The following is a 21,500-nucleotide window of genomic DNA, read 5'->3' as shown; positions in this document are numbered from 1 at the left end:
CTCGGCACGCTGCGGTGCATCAAGTACAAACGCAGGAGGTGACTGCAGGTCAACTGTAACCCAATCTCACATGTCACGAAGGCAATGATGTGTGTGACGAGTGTTTAAGACTGTACTAACGATGTCTTTAACACAGCTGTTTGAGCTGAGTGAATTATTCTTCAGCTTTATTGCATGTCCAACACGTGTGTATATTTAACACAACGCAGCCACTTCAAGCAGGTGAGATTTCACAAGAGCTACACGGACTAATGCTGGAAAAGATTTGGGGCATGGAAAAATAAAAGGGGTTGATTTGAGGTGGCACTTTCGAGTCTCGTTTTGATGTCAGATGGTCCCTAAAACCGGAGGAGAAATTCAGAGCTGCCTGCTTTTCCCTAAACATTTGACATCGCTTCTTTTTCTTATTTGTCTTCGACTCCTCATCCTCTTCTTTTTCTCCATCTCTTCTTCTTCTTCTTTTTCTTGATGTTCTTCACTTTCTCTTTTCTACTTCTTTTCATTCTTTTCCCTTTTCTGTCTTGTCTTTTTTCTCTTCTTTTCTTCTTCTTCTTGTGGTCCTCCTCCACCTCATTCTTGTTCTTCTTGTTGTTTTTCTCTCTTCTTCTGTCCTCCTCCCCTGCTCTTACTTCTACTTAGTCTTCTCTTTTTCTTCTTAATATTGTTCTCTTTTTTCTCATTCTCTTCTTCTTTTTCGCCTCCTGTGAAGAAGGCTTCTTCATCTCATTCTCTACCTCGCCATCTCCTCCTCCTCCTTCTTTGTCTTCTTTGTTACCTCTTCTTCTTCATCTCCTTCTCTACTTCCCTTTCTCCTCCTCCTCCTTCTCCTCCTTCTTTGTCTACTTTGTCACCTATTTTTTCTTCTTCTTCTTCTACATCTTATCCTCCATCTCCTCCTCCTTCTTTGTCTTCTTTGTTACCTCTTCTTCCTCTTCATCTTCATCTCATCCTTCACCTCCTCCCCTCTTCCACCTCCCCCCCTTCTTCATCTTCTTCTTTCCTTCTTCTTCTTCTTCTTCTTCTTCTTCTTCTTCCTTCTCCCTTAAAGAATGTGGCAACACTGTACATTTACTGCTACTCACTCCCGGCTGCTTAATTTAAGGTTTCAGAAACACATCCTCTTTTCTCACATCAGGTTCAGTGGGATGAATGAGGCGATGGCATTCTGAGGACATACTGTACATTTTGCAGCACTGTACCTGCAGTGGCAGTGCACTAAACCTCTAACCCCCATGGCGTGCTCTTCATCACATCAAACCATTCAGGAGTCTGTGTTTGTTCAATATGTAGTCAAACTACTACACTTTTGTTTTATTTTGAAAGCTTTGCTCTCATCCTCCCCTTGACCACCACCAACCTCCCTTCCTCCTCCACCAACACCTCCTCCAGATAATGAGTGCAGGGGTCTTCCCTCTGGACCCATCCAGCTGCTGGGCTGCACAGAGTCGAGATCCCTTTAACAGAACACAGATGCATCTGTGAAGCGTCGCAGGGACGCCAAACAACCACTGAATAACTAATCTTGCAAACGACGCCTAGGATGAAGAAAACAGGGAATGAGGTCTGAGGCTGGGGAGCAGAAAGCATCTTCAAAGCAGAGAGAGTGAGAGTTTAGCTCTGTGAAATTTTTGATTTTGCCTGTTGAGCTATAAAATGGATGTTTATAATAAGATGACATGAAACAAAAGAGTGAGGTGGATGATGGGAAACCATCACAGAGAAAAAGCTCGGTCAGAGCTGCATGCATCACACACATCTGCTAATGCTCATCCTCGCCACTTCAACAAAAAGTTTGCGCAACTGTGGAGAGAAAATCTTCGACCTTCAGAGATATATTCTTCTCCCTTGGTGTGTGACACTGAAATGACCCAAATATTTATGTGAGAGTGTGAATGGCTGTTGTAGAAGGGTGTTTATGAGGCTGAGCACATTTATTCATTGTGCTTTATATCATCTATAATCATAAAAATTATGTTCCAGAGTGCTTCAGTGCTTCAGAAGAGCAGATTCTGAAAATTAATTTCCTTCCATTGAGTACAGAATTATTTATCCAACACCAGGATGTCCTTGTATATTTTTGAGAGGTATTACATATATTACTCTGAATTCAAGGGTTATTATAGGTCACTCTGTGGCAGAATTGTCATAGTGGAGCTTGATGATTATGGAAGGCAAAGGTAAAGATCAGGATCAAGCTTATGGATTCAAAAACTTCTTCACTTTTCACTCCAAGTGTGGATGAAAAATGTGGTGAAAGCCCCCCTCTGACAGGGAACGTTCAGTGTTTTCTTGAGCTTCATCTCTGGACACCTTTTTTTTATTTGAGGGTTGGGATTTGTTTTAGCCTGACTTCTCCCAGATGAAAGTTTATTTGAGTCTATAAATTACCCCGTTCCAATGAAAGCTAGATATTTCCAGCGTAGAATTCCCAAAAAAAACAACAACACAGGGCTAGATGAGCAGATTGACACTAAGTAAGACTGAGTGTGAGAGAGAGAAAACCTTGGTGTAGCTCAGAACAATATCTAGAATTTCCTTTAAAAAAAACATTTACGGCTTTACAGTTACAATACTCAATGGAACTGCTAAATTAATGACATCCTCTTCCAACACAGCATATTTTTTTTCTAGCAAGCTTTTTTTTCTTGTCCTAGATAGCCAACTATTTCTAGCTGAGCAGTGTCTGTATTTGATTTTAGTCACTCTAAGCCTGCTTATTTAACAGAGTACTTTGACACAGAAAGAAAATTGCTTATTCAACCTTTTGCAGATCCTCTAACTGATCAGTAAAAATGTCAATGCTAATTTAGAGTTCACTAATCCGACTGCGAGGTTGGTCTGGTCATTACGGCCACCCACAACTCTAACCTTAAGCTCAGAACTCTTCTACACTGCTTTAGTAATCCAGTTTTCCAGTTTGAAGCATGTGAACATGCAGAAAGCATGTTGCAGCCATCTGTGAAACATTCACTATAAGTGGCATTCTGGTTATTAATCATGTATCTGTCAGGGCCACAACCTACCTGCACTAATACAAGGCTCAGCAGCCCTTCATTCTCTTTGTATAACTCTCCTTCAGGCTCTCTTATTCTCATTTCCTTATGCCTTCCTCTCTTACTATACCTCCCACTGCCTTTCTTGCCCTTCATCTCTCTTTTGTTTCTTTCTCTATCCAGTCTTTGCTTGCCACCTCTCTCTATTTCTCTATCTTTCTCGCTCTCTCTCTCTCTCTCTTTCTCTCAGGTCTCCTCTGTTTGACCCCATGTGTGGACCTGCAGTTTGCACTCTATTTCTCTGCATCAACCAGATTCACGCTGCAACTCACTGATGCAGAGAAGGGAGGACTGCGGTCAGCCAATTAACCATGCAACCGCATCGGGCCAAGCAAAACTTCCTCTGCTGTTTTTACAGCTAAGGTCTCTGAATTATGGTTTCCATACGAGCGGCAAAGGGGAGAGGACGAACTATGTGGTGTCGGCCATCGCTTCTATCACTGCTTCCGGTTGCTGCCAGGAGTGGCCACAGATATGACAAGTGCCTGAGTGGTCATGAGAGGAGGCGAGAGAATTTGAAAATATTGGCTTAGGTGGACAGTACATATTGAAGGGCAATCTTTTTTCTTTCTTTCTTTTTTTTTCCGATTTCTGTTCCTCTGATTGCCATGGAAATTAATGAACCCTTTGTCTAATTCTTTATCTACAGTAAAGGCAGCATATATCTTTATTTAAAATCTCAGGACATGGACATGCACTAACACACCAAAGCACAACAGAATACAGTCAAAACATGAGAAGTGTCTTATGATCAGTAGAAACAAAGCACTGATTTCGGAGCTGTTAAGGTATGAAAGATGTCCTGACTTCTGTAACATGGATCATGCTGTTTTCCACAGACAGACCAGGCATTACTGTGGGAATTCAGTCAACAGATTTGCAGCTCAGCACAAAACCATGGAACCATAAGCTGTGGTTACTGTCAAGCTGGCAACCTGGTTAAAAAGGTCCCAGGTCTTAAAACCACTTCCTGCTTTGGCAGTGGACAGCACTGAGGGCAGGTGTGAGGGTGTGTGTTTGAAGAGAGAGTGAGTGAGTGAGAGAGCGCACGAGAGAGAGAGATCTGGTTTTCTCAGCTGTGGATATGGACCTCTGGTGAAACAAGGGAAGTGTCTGTTCCCTGAAGGGAAGTGGATACATGGTCCACGGAAGCCTTTCTCAATCTTTGATCCTGAAGCACTGAACACACCATGCAGCATGTCAACACACTGCTGGACAACTTGGCGTCTCACACTACATCCCCTTAGTCAGCATGTTCCATACATCCAGCTCTCAGAGCCCCTTATTCAGACAGCCATTATCAAGTTACCACCACTTTCACAACACTGATTTGCAACATAATTGTGCACAAAGTAAAAACTGTGCTCTTAGTTATCCTTTTTAAAATGCTTGAAGTTGTGTCATGAATCTGTACTAAACTAAAAAATTTGTAGTAAAAGAATCCTACAGGGTGTCATGTTGCCACCTTACAGCTACGTTGTCCATGTGGGTTTCCCCAGGCTCTCCAGTTTCCTCTGACCTCCCTCAAACATGCCAGGAGGCGGATTGGTGACTACAAATTTCCCCTAGATGAATGAGTGTGTGAGAGTGTGTGATGCCCTGTGATGAACTGGCGTCCCATTCAGGGTGTGTTAGTTCCTGCTGTGTTCCCAGGATATCCACTGACCAGGATAAAATGGCTGCTAAAGATGAAATCAATGAATGAATTAGATATATTTTCACACATACACACACGCACACAAAGAAAAGCCAAACATGTTAGTGCATTTGATTCATGTATGATCCATTAAAATGGAAGCTTGTAATCAGAGGAAAAAGCTGAAAGAATCTCTGTGTACTGAAGTTTTTAATCCTGTATTTCCTCTGCTCTTGTTTTATTCAGGTCAACAACAATGGCCTTGTGTCTTTTCTAAGGGAAGTGTCTCAATTCACACCAGTGGCCTTCCCCATCGCTGGAGACCGCAGGGTAGTAGCACCGTTCTGGGCTGATGTAGACAACCGGCAAGCAGGGATAGTGTTTTACAGAGAGAGCAAAGATCCTGCTATCCTGAAGAGAGCTACAGAAGACATCCACTACTATTTCCCAGAATTCCCCACATTCACAGCAACGTGGGTCCTTGTTGCCACTTGGCACAATGTCACTTTTTTTGGTGGGAGCCCGGCTACTCCGGTAAGGGCACAAAATATTTATAATAACATAGTACAGTATGCCAGAGCCATATCTCCCTGCAGATCTCGCCTGGTTTCCCGGTGAAGCTAAGTATGGTTGAGCCTGGCCAATACCTGGAGGGGAGGCCTCCTGGGGAAAGTTAAGGTTGCTTTTGGAAGTGGTATTAGTGAGGCCAGCAGGGGGCGCTCACCCTGTAGTCTGTGTGGGTCCTAATGCCTCAGTATAGTGATGGGGACACTATACTGTAAAAACAGCTTCTTCTTTCAGATGAGACATTAAACTAAGGTCCTGACTCTCTGTGGTCATTAAAAAAAATCCTAGGACACTTATCATAAAAGAGTAGGGGTGTCCTGGTGAAAATCCCCCAATTTGGTCCTTCTCTATCATGCCCCCCTAATATTCTCCATCCCTGAATTGGCTATATCACGCTCTCGTTAATAGCTGGTATGTGGTGGGCGTTCTGGCGCTCCATGGCTGCCGTCGCATCATCTAGGTGGATGCTACACACTAGTCTTGGTTGAGGAGATCACCCCCCATACTATGTAAAGCGCTTTGAATGTCTAGAAAAGCATACATATAAATGTAACTGTAACGACAGTAGCTCCACCCAGTTTCCCAGTCCAAAACCAAGTGTGAGAAACCCTTGTGTACAAAACATACCGGATTAGGATATCAGGATGTAGTACAGTGCAGTTAGTGCACAATTATGGAATATTTTTTGCATTGCACTGCTTTTTGCATTTTAAGAAGAAGCTATTTTGTATTTACAGCATCAATTGTACACTTATTTACACCTTAATACTGTGATAACAGTCATGTGACCTTACCGAGTTTCATAACAGATATGAATCACAGACAGAGATTTAAAATGTCTCCAAAGACCCAGAGAAGTCCCATTAGTGAGTGGGTTTCATATTCAAAATAGTCTGGTAATTGCAAACCCTCTAAGTCAAAGTTAAAGTCATTTTATTTATCATATGCACAGTATGCCAGAGACACTTTGAGATGCTTGTAGTGTAAACTCAGTAAGGCACAGATATAACAGAAAAGAACACACAAACCTACTTTAACAGAAGTGACTAAACAACCATTTCAATAAATACAAGAAAATAAAACAAATAGAATACAATATATGAATGCAGAAGGGTGCAATATTTACTTAAAGTGCAGCAGAGTATAAGACTGAGTGTGTACAGTCCAAAAAGAGAAGCAGAGAATAAAGTGACAGTGGTAAATGTACCATAAAAATGAAGTGTGCTTAAGCTGACGTTTAACATGCTTAAAGTGACACTTAGTTATTTAGTAGTCTGATGGCCTGCAAATAAAAACAGTAACACTTTACAATAACAGTACATGAATAATCATGCATTAATACCTAAATTAATACTTATTTAAATATGAACTAAGAATGAGTTAAGGCATGTACTAATCATGAACTAATGAAGAGCTCATCATAACTACGATGTGAGGCTCATGAATTCATGCATGAATAACGACTATCTTAAGCATATGTTAGTACATGTCTGTTTGTTAATGCATGAATTAATACATAGGGGTAAACTAAATCAAACATGCTCTATAAGAAAGAATCTAAATTAAACCTGCATAATTTCAAATTGTTTATTATAGAACGTAAAAAGTACGCACTAATTATAAGCACCAATAATTTAATCTCAACCTGTGCACAGACATTTTGAGAGGCAAGAACACGGGAAAAATGGGTGACTGTTCATGACAATTTAAAGCCGGGAGCCCCGATTGACATAGATGTAGTAAAGCGGTCAATATAAACACAGAGACATTTAGAGTAAGACTAAAACTCCAGAAAATAATCTTGTTTTAATTGTTAATAATTTATAGCGTCTGCTAAATGAATAAATGTTACTGTATTAATTCCACCCTTGTGGGTAAAGGAGCAGTGCCCCAGACCCGAGCCACCCAGAGCATGTACTAGTACTACAGTGGGATTGGAAGAGAACTGGATGGAGAATGACAAAAAACAGGTTGAGATGAAATTATTGGTGTTTATTATTAGTGCATCTTTCTCCTTTCGATAAGGAGAATCTGTGTCAATTATGAAAGTAGTCCAGCGCCATCCAGTGATGTTCCTGTACGCAGATACAAATGGCCAATTATATAAAGAGTTTGAAATTATGCAGGTTTAATTCATGTTCTTTCTTATTGAGCATGTTTGATTTAGTTTCCCCCTACATGTTAATTAATACATTAACTAACAGACATGTATTAACATGTGCTTAAGGTGGTCGTTATTCATGCATGAATTCATAAGACTCACGTCGTAGTTAAGGTTAGCTCTTCATTAGTTTGTGATTAGAACATACCTTAACTCATCATTAGTTCATATTTAAGTAAGAATCCATTCAGTTAATGTAAAGTGTTACCATAAAAACTGTTCCTCAGTCATGCTTGTACAGATTCATGTATTTTGCTAAAGTATATCCTTTACTGCAAGTACCATTTCCTCTTTTTAAGGTGAACACATTTCAAGTAGTGCTGATTACAGATGGTGAGCTCTCCTTCACCATCTTCCAGTATCACAATGTCACATGGACCACAGGAATGCACGCAAGCAGTGGGGGAGATCACTCAGGCCTGGGGGGCATTGCTGCACAGGTAGTGTCCCAATTCATTTCTATGCCTTCTAGACACTATTATCCACCCTCTGCCTGAGTCAGTTTTTTTCATTTGATTACTGATGTAGTTTACACCAAGCCAAACTTTGGTAGCTGCACAAACTTTAACTAGCATAAATTTATGATAAACCCACAAACTGAATGACGTAGATCCACAATAATTTTGGCAATAATTTATCTGAAGTTTACATGCACTTAATTAATCTTATAATGGAAAATGTCAACATCAAATGAAAAAGTATCATTCCAATTTCAATTCAATTCAATTTTGTTTGTATTGTGTCTTAAATGATACAAAGCAGCTTTACAAAACAATCATATTGCTTTTTAAACACACAATGTACACAATGTATTTTATAGTTGCTTTCCAATGAAATACAACATAAAACAGAGGCAACCTGAGTTAACCCACAATTCTTTTTTTTTTTTTTTTTTATTGAAGCGAAAAAATGCTATCCAACACCTATCACCCATATTGAAAAACTAATTGCCCCCTTAAACTTAAAATCTGGTTGTGCCACCTTTAGGAGCAATAACTGCAACCAAACGCTTCTGATAACTGGAGATCAGTTTTTCACTTACTTCTAGGATTTACTCCTATGCTTTGGATCATTGTCTTGCTGCATAATCCAGTTGCACTTGAGTTTCAACTTACGGACTGAAGACCGGACATTCTCTTTTAGGATTTTCAGGTAGAGAGCAGAATTCATGTTTCCCTCAATTATTGCAAGTTGCCCAGGCCCTGAAGCAGCAAAGCTTCCCCACATCATCACACTTCCTCACCAGGTTTGAGGATCATTAAGGTGTGTTTTGGGAAAATCCAAACAAGCCTTAATGTTCTTCTGGGTTAGTAGTGGTTTTCACCTCGCCACTCTTCTATGGATGTCATTTTTTCCCAGTGTCTTTCTGATAGTGGAATCATGAATAGTGACCTTTATTAATGCAAAAGAGGCCTGTAGTTCCTTTGTTGTTGTCCTTGGCTCTTTTGTGACTTCCTGGAAGATTAGTTGCTGCGCTCTTGGAGGAATTTTGGAAGGTCTGCCACTTCTGGGAGGTTCACTACTGTGCCGAGTTTTTCCATTTGGAGATAACGACTCTCACTGTGGTTCTTTGGAGTCCCAGAGCCTTGGAATAGCTTTGAAACCCTTCCCAGATTTATGTATTTCAATCACCTTCTTCCTCATCATTTCTGGAATTTCTTTCAACTTTAGCATAGTGTGTTACTGGGTAAGACCTTTTAACCACCTTCATGCTGTTGAAAAAGTTCTATTTAAGTGTTGATTTGATTGAACAGGGTTTGCAGTAATCAGGCCTGGTTGTGTCTAGTCCAGCTGAACCCCATTATGAATGTAGTTTCATAGATTTGGAGAATTAGTAACTACGGAGCAAATACATTTTCACACAAACCCAGTTGGTATTTGAGAACTTTTTTGCTTCAATAAATTACATTATCATTTAAAAACTGTATTTTGTGGTTACTCAGGTACACTTTTGTTCATAATAAATTGTTCTGAAACAATTTAGTATGAGATGTACACAAAAACAGAAATCAGCACTGTAAATAGAAAGTTTGAATTTTACATGATTTTCCTCTTCTTCAAGGATTTATGGGTGGTTTGAAAAGCAACTATAAAATACATATTGCGTACATTGTGTGTTTAAAAAGCAATATGATTTTAAAGCTGCTTTGTATTATTTAAAGCGCTGATAATCTGTAATCTGATTATTGCACTTAAATTCAGGCACTGTTATTCTTTGAAATATGCTTTAACAGATGTAATCCCTTATGATACCATGGTATACTGTTTATTTTAGCAGTCTTTTCTGGCTGGAATCAGATACTAATCATGTTACTTGTGAAAACACTCTGTCATTTATATGCAACCTGTACACTAGTCATAAGATATAAGATACGAAAACAAACTGAAAGTTTTAAGACACCATCAAAATGCTTCACTGTTTTGCGTCTGAATAAATACTACACAAGACATGCATGGAAGCAAAATAAATAAATAACTTTAAGGAACTCAATAGCCTCTTAGGATTAGGCTCTCAAGAGGATTTTAAATTCTCAGACAGGCATCTGTCAAGAACTTAGTTCACATTCATGACATACTTGACATTCTCTGTTTGATGCAATATTAGTGACCTTTTCTTCAGTGGTCTATATACACTGAGCACGCAGCACCTCTCAAACTCTTTAATGCCTTTTATTTCCAAATGCAAAGAATTATTACCCAGTAATGACAGAAAACAATGCAGAATGATTACACTAATATTGCACATTACAAGAGTGAGGAGTGGAACCACGTCATTTACATTTACATTTATTCACTTAGCAGACGCTTTTATCCAAAGCTACTTACAAATGAGAAAGATACAAGCAAAGGCACGAGGTTTAAGAAGTTAAGGGCTCTCTGTATGTCCTGAGATTTGAAGTCCAAACCTTTCTGAGCAACAACTGATGTGTGGAACTAACAAATTGAGGGATTTTAATGAAGAAAAAGCCATTTTGAGCACAGTTTTTTCATTCACAAGGTTATTTTTCCCCAGACAGGAAAATGCAAGCCGCACTCCTGGCATTTTTTCCCCACTGTATTGCCATTATGGTACCCAGATGCCTTTATAAAGAATTAATACCATGAGCCAACTATAGAATAACTGTCTGAAAGTGTTAGCATTAAATTCTGCATGCTAGATGTAGTGCTAAAGCTTCCCGATTAGATAAACCATCATTATATCATGTAGGCTTTGACAGAACACATTTGTTGCCTTTTGTTTACTCTGTATATACTTTAAAAGACCAAGCTGTCAAAACAATTTGAGCAAAATGATTCTACCAAGAAAACTAGCATTACATACAGAGCACAAACTCCTAGCTAGTTTTGCAAATGGTGTTGGGTTAGCTTTACATAACTTTATGGCTTAGCCATCAGTTGTCATCCTTAATTATTTCATTATTAGATATCATTATTATCTCCACAGTTATTTCTCTTTCTTTTCTGGCTTCTAGATAGGTAAGTTCTTCTAGATAGGTAAGTTCTTTTAGATGGGCAAGTTATATTGAAAAGCCTTGACAATTCAAAATAAACATCCCACATTCTAGTGAGATGGGGCCTACTTTAGGGGGGTTTCTGGTATAGCATTGTACAGTACATTACTCATCAGAGGTTCTGGGGGAGTTCTGCACTTTGGAATTTGACATTTTCATGGATTTTGTGTCAGCCTTCAGGTGGCGCCAAGCAATCATCTGTCTTGCCTGTACTGCAGCTACACCTCTTCTTCCATAAGATGCTGACAGTAACAATATTGGTGTACAAGTAAACACTGAAAATGGAATTATAGTCTGCCCTGAAACTATAGGAACGTCAAGGCCAATTAATTTATTTGTGCTATACACCAAATACATTTATATTTGAGATCATAAGATGCATGTGAGACGAGAGTTTAGGATTAAAGCTTTTATTTCCTGATATTTGCATCTAGATGCAACCCTTTTGTATCAGACCACCCAATTTTAGGCAATTTTTATAGAAACAGATAAGTCTTAAAGTAAATTAAAGTAAATAACACTTAATATTTGGTTTCATATCCCTTGCTTACAATAACTACATCAAGTCTGTGTCTGATCAAAATCACCAAATTGTTTGTTTCTTCTTTTTTGATGCTTTTCCAGGCTTTTACCGCAGCTTTTTTCAGTTGTTGTTTGTTTTTGGGGGGGTTCTCCCTTCATTCTCCTCTTCAGGAGATGAAATGTATACTCAGTTGGGTTAAGGTCTGGCGATTGACTTAACCAGTCTAAAACCTTCCATTTATTCCACTTTTTCTGTTTTGGATTTTTTCTTGCTGCATAATAAAGTTCCTCCCAATTAATTTTGGATGCATTTCTCTGTAATCTGGCAGACAAAATGTTCCTGTAAACTTCTGAATTCACTCTGCTGTCACCACCACAAGTTACATCATCAGTAAGGATTAGTGAACCTGATCCAGAAGCAGCCATGCAAGTCTGAGCCATGACACTACCTCCACCATGTTTCATAGATGAACTTGTATGTTTTGGATCATGAGCAGATCCTTTCTTTCTCCACACTTTGGCCCTCCATCTCTTTGGTAGAGGTTAATCTTGGTTCCAGAACTTTTGTGTTTAAACAATCGGTTTAAACATGCCTGTAAATCCACAAAAAAAAAAAAAAAAAACACACAGGATGTGTAATCGTTCCACTGTTCAGAATACATACAACAATAGGCTGTTATTTATAAGATAAGACACCATTAAGGGATCAAAGTGATCAAGAAATTTTAAACAAAACATTTTCACAAACAGTTTGCTGTGGTTGGTTTAGGATCTCATGGGCATTTTTAATTCTCTGACAAGCATCTGTCATAAATTTGAGTGTGTTTTTATTTAATTCTGTCAGTGTGTCAACACAGACAGCTAAATTGTAGTGTTAATAAAACAAGATCCCAAATTTACTTAATATATGGGTGTAAAAGTACAGAGAATTAGAAATGGGAAAGAAGCCTTATGGCGCAAGTCACACACTAATTAGCTAGATAAACAATGTAGCTAATGACATGATAGATATTAGGTGTTGTGGTGCATTTTCAATAATTTAATTTAGAATTTTATATTTAATGGAAAGTTAATGGTACTTATTTGGAGATAAAGTGAGTGGCAAATCATCTGTTTGATAACACTTGCAAATGTACATGAATATTATCTATGCGTTGATACTGTATTGATTTTATTTTACTGGGAAATTCAGACCCCTTTAAGAGAATTGTCCCACCTCTATGCTCTCTTCCTAGGCAGGTTTTAATGCCGGTGACGGGAGGCGCTATTTCAACATCCCGGGGTCTCGGACTGATGATGTAGTAGAGGTGGAGACCACCACAAATGTAGGGTATCCTGGACGCTGGGTCTTTCGCATTGATGACGCTCAGGTAGAGGTGGGCAGCTGCAATGACTCAGGTAAGATATGATAGAGATATATAAAAAAAGAAAATTAATGATTTCAATCAGTGAATACAAACTGTGATACAAAGAACCAAGATATACAATATAACATAAATAAATTTAAAGTACCTCCATGTGTTTTTTCTTTTTGTCAGCATCAGTCTGTCCACACTTGAGGCCCTGTCTGAACGGCGGCCGTTGCATTGATGACTGCATTACTGGAAATCCTTCTTTCACTTGCTCATGCCTGGCTGGCTTCACTGGCCGTACGTGCCAGATAGGTAATACAGTGACAAAACCCCCAAAACACACAGTTATAAATCTCAATTTCCCTTCGGAGGATTTTCCTATGTTTGTATTCTTCTGTACACTTATAACAGTGGTCACATGACATATGTGAAGGCGTGTCATTTTTTTTCTGTGTGTTTGTGTAGATATTGATGAGTGCTCCTCATATCCCTGTCAGAATGGAGGCACGTGTACGGATGGAGTGAACAGCTTTACCTGCCACTGTCCACCAGGATTCACAGGAACCCTCTGTGAAACAGGTGAAATTAACTTCCTATGAACCTTATATTCATAATGAATTATATATGCATTCATAAGGTGTTATATAGCATTTATTATACCTTAATAAATGCCTGTGTAACTGCTCATAAGTAGTTATAGTTACACGTATAATACTTTATAATGCAGGATACAGTATTATAATATCTGTTAACTGTAGACAATAATATTCTAATGCTCTATAACAAATACTCCTGAACTATTGATACTATTCCAGAGCCTGTGTTATAGTACAGAGAGTCCAGACTGATATTATAATACATTATCTAACTATTGTCACATTTATTAGAAAAGTTATCATGTTTTATGTCTGAAAATCATTTTCCAAAATGAGCATTTTGGCCTAAATAGAACAGAGCAGTCATGATATGAATTCTTACACATGTACATGCACTTACATGCCTCTTCTGGGTTTTCTCTTTTTTGTTTCATCTATCCATCATCCTTAGACCATGGTTCACAGTTTACTGCTCCTGTAATAAATGAACTGCACCATACTTTATTGCCATCATCTCAAAATGCTACACATGGCATTTACATTTAATTATCTGGCAGAGACTTTAATCCAGAGTAACTTACAAAAACATGCAAACAGTAAGCACGTTAAAGTAATGAAAACATTCAAAGAATCTAAAGAGATTTCGAAACTGTGTGTGTGTGTGTGTGTGTGTGTGTGTGTGTGTGTGTGTGTGTGTGTGTGTGTGTATACACACAGTGCCCTCCACTAATATTGGCACCCTTGGTAAATATGAGCAAAGAAATCTTTAAAAATAAAAAATATGGATATGAAACAATTGCAAACATAACACAGGATTATTTAAAAAATCTTTGTTAAATATAGGTGTGCAATAATTATTGGCACCCCTATGAATTCATATGTGAAAAAATATATTTTTTGATATTTTTAATTTTTTTTAGTATGCTTGGGTGACTATGAACAGGAAATTGACTATGAACAGGAAAACCATGTCTTCCTGTTTCACAGGGGTATAAATATTCAATTCAATTCAGTTTTATTTGTATAGTGCTTTTAACAATGGACATTGTCCCAAAGCAGCTTATATATATATAACAGAAATATATAAATTCAGGATATTTTAATTGAATGGATTTTATTCATTTCATATATAGGCATTTTATGCCTAATGAGCAAGCCAGATGCGACTGTGGCAAGGAAAAACTTCCTGAGAGGATATGAGGAAGAAACCTTGAGAGGAAGTAGACTCAAAAGGGAACCACCTCAATTCAGACTTGAGTGCAAAACTGTTTGTGGTAATTGCAGTCCTAAAGCTATCACAGAAATTGTAGCCCTTGCCATAAGAGCATACCTGTTCATATGACTTGAGGTCCAAAGCCATCTTATGGTTCTCTTTCATCATATCGTGTTTGAGATCCACCTATGGGAAGGGCACCCGTACCTGACCTCTGCAGAAGCATCCAATTGCACCAAGTCTGGCTATGACAGACAGGAGCACATGTCCAATGCCAGGTAAGGGCACACCCCTTACCTGAGTGCATAAATGACCTGTGCATGCTCCTCTTCCTCAGTTGACATTCACTTCTTGTGACCTCTAGCTTGTTTTGTGCGCACAGCTAGCTGGTTCTCTGACTTATACTTTTGTCTGCAGGAGGACATATCCCTTGGGTCAGTCTTGGATCAGACGTCTTTGTTTCACTAGCCATGTTAGCTGTGTCACTTGCTGCAAGCTGCCCATGCTCGCACTGCTTGTTAGGCTGGCTGCCTCATCTTCAGCCTTTTCTTCCCTTGTCCTACCCTTATAGATCTCACTGAGCTCTGTGCTTCACCGCCATGGTGCACACTACGCCGGCTTTGGCTCCTGCCGGGAATAACCAGTCGTGTGCCTGCCTGGCTGCACTGCTCTTATCGCAGCATTCTCATCCCTTCTGTGTGGTCTGCATGGGCCTCAAACATGCGGAAAAAAACCATTGAATTTCCAGACAACTGTAGCCACTTCCTAGCGCTTCCCAAAAAACTCTGGCACCAAAGGTTCAAAGTGGCCGCCACCCAGAGCATGGATTTCGGTCAGTCCGTCTCTGATGGGGAAAACGGCGATGATGGGGTACTCCTGGGGACCTCCCAAGGTGCGGCCTCTCTGAGCTAGGCCTACCAAAGTGACCCTTCTCTCCTTGACAGCATCTTATGAATCAAGTCAACCTCCTTTGTTAACGAGCTGCCCGGCTCCGCCAATGAGGACGATGTGGGACTTCTAGAGGGTTTCGAGAATGATGAGGCCATCCCATCTTCTTTACCACCCCAGGCTAATGCTCCCATGACCTTACCTCAGTCCATCCTGTTCAAATTTTGTGAGCGAGTGGCCATTCGCCTCAATATTAAATGGCCGGCCCTGCAACGTGTCACCAACCAAGAGAGGGATATTTATGATGGGAAACTCCTGACCCCCTCCCAGCCCAAGAAAACAGCTCCTCCCAGCCCTCTCCGCATGTGCCAAGCACATTAAACACTGCTGACCCAGTTAAGACCCAGCCTCGAGGGTAAGGATATGGCAGCTCTCAGCATAGATGACCGCCCCCACCATTGAGCCCTCCATTGCCAGACACCTTAACCCTTCCCAAGGCACCCTGCTCCCCCCTCCCAAGCCCACGCTCCCCATCAAAATGGACCATTTTTCCGTGTCCATTCACCAGGCCCTGGCCTTGGATGTCAGAGCTCTCAATGTCTCCTTGCTTCTATCAGCTTACCAGGCTGAGCTCCTGGTTGACATGGGGCAGCAACTGGAGGATGGGTGTCCCTCACTCTCGCTCTGGAAGTAGATTGTGACCATTAATGACTCCTTCGCAATGCATGCCAAGCTATCTAGGTGAGCGGGCTTTCCATGGCCCAGTTGGTGGTTAGACAGTGTGCGCGCTGGCTTAATCTATTGGGTCTCCCTGGTTGCGAGAACCAGCCCATTGCAGGAGCAGCGGTGGAGCCCAGGCAGGCTCTCTTCGGTCCCGATTGAGCTTTCCACTTTTCATCCTCCTCCCTTCTCCTCTGCGGAGGATCACACTCTACTACAGGCGTGGCTGCCTCATGGGCTTTGTTTCAGGAAGTCTCATTGCAGGACATCTGTTCTGCTGTGAGCTGGGCCTCTCCCCATACATTAGTCAGATACTACCAGCTCAATTTCACTAAGACCCCGGGAACTCACTCTGTTCTAGGAGTGGGCTCCTCGTAGCCTTCCTCCTATATACCCTCTTCTCCTTCTTGAATCTTGGGCAGACAGGCTTTTCTTATTCATGTCACCAGCATGTCCTCCATGTTCTGCCTGCATACCACTATCATCCTTGTGCATGGTGTTACCAGGCGCGTCATTATGGGATGCGTCAAGTACCACCTATCTAGGTGACCATCCCCTGGCTTACAGGGCCTCACTGTGAGTATGTTGGGCAACCGGGGAGTTATCTGTTTCTCCCATAGGTGGATCCTTTACCTGGCATTGGACACGTGCTCCTGTCTGTCATAGCCAGACTTGGTGCAATTGGATGCTTCTGCAGAGGTCAAGTACAGCTGCTCTTCCTATAGGTGGAGCTTTCCACTCAATCAGTGCGTTTACATGGACAACAATAATCCAACATTAACCCGATTAAGACAATACTCTGATTAAGAAACTACAATGTAAACAGCAATTTTTAATTACCTTAATCCGATTAAGGTCATACTCGAAGTAAACGCAAATCGAATTAAGACATTTGGAGTACTCCTGTTTTAGTCGCATTATTGATGTGTATTACAGACATGTAAACACCTTAATCACATTATTAACGTCATGTGAGAGTTTTCACCGCATTTTGCGACAGGACACGATCACACACGGCAGTGCTCAACCGTTTTGCGGCAAATAAGGGAGCACAGCTGCATCCCAAACCACGTAGTCACCTACCACACAGTAGGCGAAACACATGCATATAGTAGGTGAAATACATGTATCTCGGCTATTATACAGCAGTTAAATACGCGGTTTGGAATGCAGCCCACGGCTTCAAGCAGTCATCTATTAGAACGTACAGCATGACAAAAAATTAACCGCACTTGAAGCATTCGTAAAAATTTTAAATAAAAACACCCAAAACTGTATACGGTCCCATAATGAAGACGAACTGTATGTTGATACGTGAAATTCTGGAGGGAACGTCGGACGGTGTGGCACGGTGATGTAATGATGTGTGCTGTTAATCGAACTATGTTCTATAACATGTAAAACGGGTACATGAAAGGAATGTTCTAAAAGCGACTTATGTAAACACCTTAATCAGAATATCGTCTTATTCCGAATAAGGTCAATAATTAGATTATGGCTGTCCATGTAAAGGTAGTCACTGTATCATAGAACTGGGGTTATAAGATAAGATAAAATGAGATAAGACCTATTGTTTTTCAGTGGTATCATCCTCAGTAAATTCAATGCTCTTTAGACTGCACTATGTGGGGCCATCCTCAGCAGTAGCAGGTAACTTCCAATTGATGAGAACTCCTACCAGAAGTAGGGCATCAGGATGGATCAGGCGGGTCTGGAGAGAAGAAAGGTTCAGGATCACTGGTATCTCAGTGAAGCTCGACAGAAAGAAAGAGGGAGAGAGAGAGAGAGAGAGAGAGAGAGAGAGAGAGAGAGAGAGAGAGAGAAAGGGAATATTAAGTATGCTTATTGTCCTGTAATGGTTAAGGACAATGTACTTTGCATGAGTGCAAGAAGGGACTCCGGCAAGATAGCTATGACAGCATAACTAAAAGAGAGAGCCAGAAGGGAACACAGACATGAGGGCACCCTGGGACATAAGGCGGCCAGCCACACCACCATCAACAAACCTGGGTAAATGCATGAAAGTGGGGGGGACAGCATCCAAACATCCCAGTTCACAACAACAGTCTATGCCTGTGAGCCCTCTAGATCTGGTCCTTTACCTAAGAAAAACCTATTCACAAAAAGCTTGACTAAACAAATATGTTTTCAGCCCAGACTTAAATACTGAGAGTGTGTCTGAGTCCCTAACACTATTTGGAAAGCTGTTCCATAAAGCCCAAAGTGTACTTTGTTTTTTTTATGTGTACGCTAGCATATGCACACAGTCATACGCATAGCTTTTCAAAGTATACTCCATTTAACATGTACGTTTACACAGGCGGTCGATGCATGTGCATTACGACAACTTGCACTACCCCTCCTGGCCTACAAGAGTCAGTACAGAACTGTAAAGCAGGTCTTCTGGTGTGAAGGATGACAATGAAAAAGAATCACAACAACATGAAGAACAATGGAGGAGAAAGACATGCTGCTTCACTTGTTACTAGAAGAAGAAGAAATTTTTAAAAAGAGAAAGAGAAGACGGTCTGTGTGACATCTCAACCAGTGCACTTGTTTCTGTCTCTTCCATTAATTCTATTTGTTTCTTCGACTACCTTGAGAATCAATGGCCCTGTGTCACTGTTGCCAGCTTGTGGAACAACTAAATAGTGCAAAAGAATTAAATGCGCATGTGGGACCTGTAGATACAAAATACATGTGGATAGAAAAATCTAGCGGTGCGCGTACAGTACGTATGCTCTGCTGATTATGAAATTGTACTGTACTGTACACTGTTCCTAGCAAATGCATGAAAAGTGAAGTATACTTTGGGCTTAACTGTGGGGCTTTGTAAGTGAAAGCTCCTTCCCCCTGCTGTAGCTTTCACTGTTTTAGGTACCAACAAATAGCCTGCACCTTTTGATCGAAGTAGGCGTGGCAGATCATAAAAGACCAAAAGTTTGCTCAGGTAGTGTGGCACGAGACTATTCTGTGCTTTATAGGTCAATAGTAGTATTTTATAATTTTACTGAGAGCCAATGCAGTGTGGATAAGATAGGGCTGATGTGGTCATATCTTCTGGTTCTAGTAAGGACTCTAGACTACATTCTAGACATTCTAGACTAACTGGACCTTGTTTATGCCCCTACTGGAACATCCAGACAGTAAGGCATTACAATAATCCAACCTAGAGGTGATGAAAGCATGTATTTTTATGCAAATATGAGGTACTGTAACACATAGGCCAAATTCCCTTATTCATTCATAACAACAGGTTAAACCAAGGAATATAGCTGTGATATGCGGCAAAGGGTTGTTGAGCTTCACAAAATGGGAAGTTAATAAGAATATAGCAAAAGCATTGAAAATGCCCATTTCCACCATCAGGGCAATAATGAAGAAGTTCCAGTCAACTGGAAATATTATGAATCAGCCTGGAATTTGGCATGGACCTGCAGAAGCTAGTTGCATTTTGGGGTCAGAAAGTCTCCAAAACTACAATCCAAAGTCACTTACATCACCACAGGTTGTTTGGAAGGGTTTAAAGAAAAAAAGCCTCTACTCTCATCCAAAAACAAACTCACGGGACTTCAGTTTGCCAGACACTACTGGAATGTCATATGGGATTAGGTTCTATAGTCAGATGAAACGAAAATAGAGCTTTTTGGAAATAAACACCAGAGGTGGTTTTGGCACACACAGAGAGGTATCTCATGCCCACAGTTAAATATGGTGGTGGCTCTTTAATGTTTTGGTGATGTTTTTCTGACAGAGGACCTGGACATTTTGTTAGGATACATGGCATTATGGACTCTATCAAATATCAACAGATATTAAATAAAAATCTGACTGCCTCTGCCAGTAAGCTTAAAATGAGCTGTGGTTGGATCTTCCACCAGGACAATGATGTAAAACCTACATCAAAATCAACCCAAAAATGGTTTCCTGGTTTACCATCCCAGTCCCCTGACTTGAGAAAGTATATAGAAAACCTGTGGGGTGAACAGTGAAGAGGAGAGTCCACCAACATGGACATCAAAATATGATAGATCTGGAGAGATTCTGTATGGATGAATGGTCTCAGATCCCTTGCCATGTATTCTCCAACGTCATTGGGCATTATAGGAAAAGACTCAGAACTGTTATCATGGCAAAGGGAGGTAGCACAAAGTATTGGCTAAAAGGGTTCCAATAATTGTTGCGTGCTTATATTTAACAAAGATATTTTATAAACCTGTGTTGTGTTTGCAATTGTTTGATATCCATGAAAGCAGAGTATTTTTGTGATTTTTTTTTAACAAAAGATCAAAATGTTAAACAATAAAGAAAAATTTTCATAGCCTTTTTTGCTCATATTTACCAAGGGTGCCAATATGAGTGTGTCACGAACCGGAGTTGGCACAGAAGCAGAAGCGGGTGCGTAGTAAAGGGTAGTTCCATAGACAAAGTCGTAAAACAAGCAAGGGTCAGGCGATCGGACAAACAAAGCACAAGTGGACAGGCAGAAAGTGTGGTCATAAACGGAAAAAGAGGTCGAGATAACAAAGATAGCAAACGAATGTGAAAGGCTTGGAAACGCAGAGAACAAGTCTACTGAACGTATACTTCGCAATGAACATTTGGCGAATGACTCTCTAAATATTAGTGGAGAGAGTGTGTATGTGATTAGTGACAGGTGTGGGAGATTAGAACTCTGGGGATGGTGAGCGCATGCATGCATGGGAGGTGAGTGTTGCTTCTTGGGAAATTGAGTCCTGGCCGGGTTGAGATATGACAGAGTGGAGGACACTGTATTTAATTGTATTTGTGGGCAAGTTTATTTGAGGGCAGAGAGACCTTTCAAAGTCCAAAAAGAGCAACAACATAGTTTCTTCTTCAAGCAACATTTTACTGCCACATTTCTTGCTGATCATACAATGCATTATTTTTTTTCCAGTTTTTTCTCAGCCCCATAGGTTTTCATGTGTTTTAATTCCTGGTTTATACAGATAAAATTCATGTCATTTCTCTTTTAAGCATTTGAAAGAGCACTCCTCAAATGCCCCATCTACTACCTCTTTCTCAACCATTTTGGTATAAAAGCCATGCAAATGCTGTGACAGTAAAAGTACAATCACCTTACTCAAGTAAAAGTATAACTATTTTGCTAAAAGTTAGTAGAGCATTCAGTTCTTTACTTGGGTTAAAGTACAAAAGTACAAACTCCAAAATAACTAAAAGTATAAGAAAACTTACAGATGAAATAATGGATGCTCCTTATGTCACACACTGTTTTTTGTTACTTTTGTCACTTTTTGC

The 21,500-nt window shown here is 40.2% G+C and overlaps 1 protein-coding gene across 3 annotated transcripts in view; it reads left to right on the top strand.

Annotated features, from left to right (window-relative positions):
- The window catches only part of sned1 (sushi, nidogen and EGF-like domains 1), a 55,708-nt gene that overhangs the window by 1,513 nt on the left and 32,695 nt on the right, over positions 1–21,500 (top strand). For 2 of the 3 annotated variants that reach the window (XM_047158520.2, XM_017480350.3), the window contains exons 2-6: positions 4,936–5,223; positions 7,717–7,857; positions 12,687–12,849; positions 12,990–13,115; positions 13,269–13,382. In XM_047158520.2, coding sequence (XP_047014476.1) covers positions 4,936–5,223; positions 7,717–7,857; positions 12,687–12,849; positions 12,990–13,115; positions 13,269–13,382 — 832 coding nt within the window. Of the gene's footprint in view, positions 1–4,935; positions 5,224–7,716; positions 7,858–12,686; positions 12,850–12,989; positions 13,116–13,268; positions 13,383–21,500 lie in introns of those variants that run through there. The other variant, XM_017480351.3, reaches the window with a different exon arrangement.

Source organism: Ictalurus punctatus, chromosome 11 (assembly GCF_001660625.3).
Source record: "Ictalurus punctatus breed USDA103 chromosome 11, Coco_2.0, whole genome shotgun sequence".
NCBI lineage: Eukaryota > Metazoa > Chordata > Actinopteri > Siluriformes > Ictaluridae > Ictalurus > Ictalurus punctatus.
The sequence above is the reverse complement of the archived record's forward strand: the minus strand, read 5'-3'. Positions and strand labels throughout refer to the sequence as shown.